This window comes from Phytophthora parasitica (assembly GCF_000247585.1).
Source record: "Phytophthora parasitica INRA-310 unplaced genomic scaffold supercont2.502, whole genome shotgun sequence".
NCBI classification, from domain to species: Eukaryota; Oomycota; class Peronosporomycetes; order Peronosporales; family Peronosporaceae; genus Phytophthora; species Phytophthora nicotianae.
In genome coordinates, this window is record NW_008649488.1 from 3799 (window position 1) to 4944 (window position 1146).

The 1146-nt window shown below is 42.2% G+C and overlaps 1 protein-coding gene across 1 annotated transcript; it reads right to left on the reverse strand.

The window, feature by feature from the left end:
• Positions 1-647: 647 nt before the first annotated feature.
• On the reverse strand, positions 648-817 carry PPTG_24998 (hypothetical protein; the record flags this gene model as incomplete). The annotated part of the gene is made up of 2 exons (XM_008919109.1): positions 648-733; positions 799-817. 2 exons carry the CDS (start codon positions 815-817, stop codon positions 648-650), a joined length of 105 nt encoding a protein of 34 aa, XP_008917357.1.
• Positions 818-1146: the final 329 nt, after the last annotated feature.

The following is a 1146-nucleotide window of genomic DNA, read 5'->3' on the forward strand; positions in this document are numbered from 1 at the left end:
CAGTCCACTAATGATTGGTTTGTAGCTAGATGACGCCTTAACTTTAATCAACCTCACTTCGTCTTTTGACGACAAGCTAAAACAACTACTTCTCTTCTTCTATCTCTCTTCTCTACCGACTCAACTCATCTTAAGGCTGAAGTTTAGCAGCATTGTGAGGAAGCTCGCACAATCTACACGAGAAAATGGTTGTTGAAAAGGAAATCACATGTACTGTTTCCGTTTAAATTGGTCCCCTTTCAACTGTTGCTGAGTGAAAATGCTTCAACACACAAGCATGGAAAAGAATTTAATTCGTCGGAATCTTGCAGCATTACCCACTTCGTTGAAAAACCGACCTAATTGACCACATCGAGATGCACGAAAACTAGCTGTCCCGCCCGCAGAGTGATGCAAAATAGGGAGTTTAAGAGGCGCCTTGTATTTGCGTATGCAGTGTATTTCGCGTTTTGTAGAGCCATCACGCACTGCACAATGATTATTTGTTCAAAACTAGTGTTGTAGAACGATGTCCTTACTATTGTGAAATAACAGTCTTTGACTTTGATACAAAATCTGCTCTACGTGTTTTGAGCGCAGATGATTTTTGATTCTGTTTTCCCAGCAATCCATCGACCACGTCTTAGAAACTGCTTTTAATGTTAAGACTAGTCGACGTAGCGCATTGCGTTCCAGTACTTGGTGTACTCTTCCACTGCTTTAGCCTTAAGAGCTTCGCCGACGTCCGGGAAATCTTTGGCCATATTGGCAAGATCATCAGGGCGCATATTTGCGTCGTCAGCGACCTTGAACACCAACTCATTTTATCATCTGCCATGCTCGAGTTCCGAGTTCCTATACTTTTTATATGTATATTAAAATGTATTTATAGGGGATAGGGTATAGAAGAGAAAGAAGACGTAGAGACAGTGTAGCATTTTTTTGTGGAGCTCAGTCCCGCATTGTGTATCAAACCTACCATGATTATAATAGTTGATGTTACGTCAGTTCGGTGACAGCAGCTCTAGTAAGTACGACATCGTGTTGGAACCTCGGAACTCCGACTTATTGTGCCTTTCCAAAGTTTTGGCCAATCTGACCTTTAAAAGCTGGTCCTAAGCAATGGTGGGTAGGGCTAAAGGTGGGATTTGAGGACGAACTGGAGTT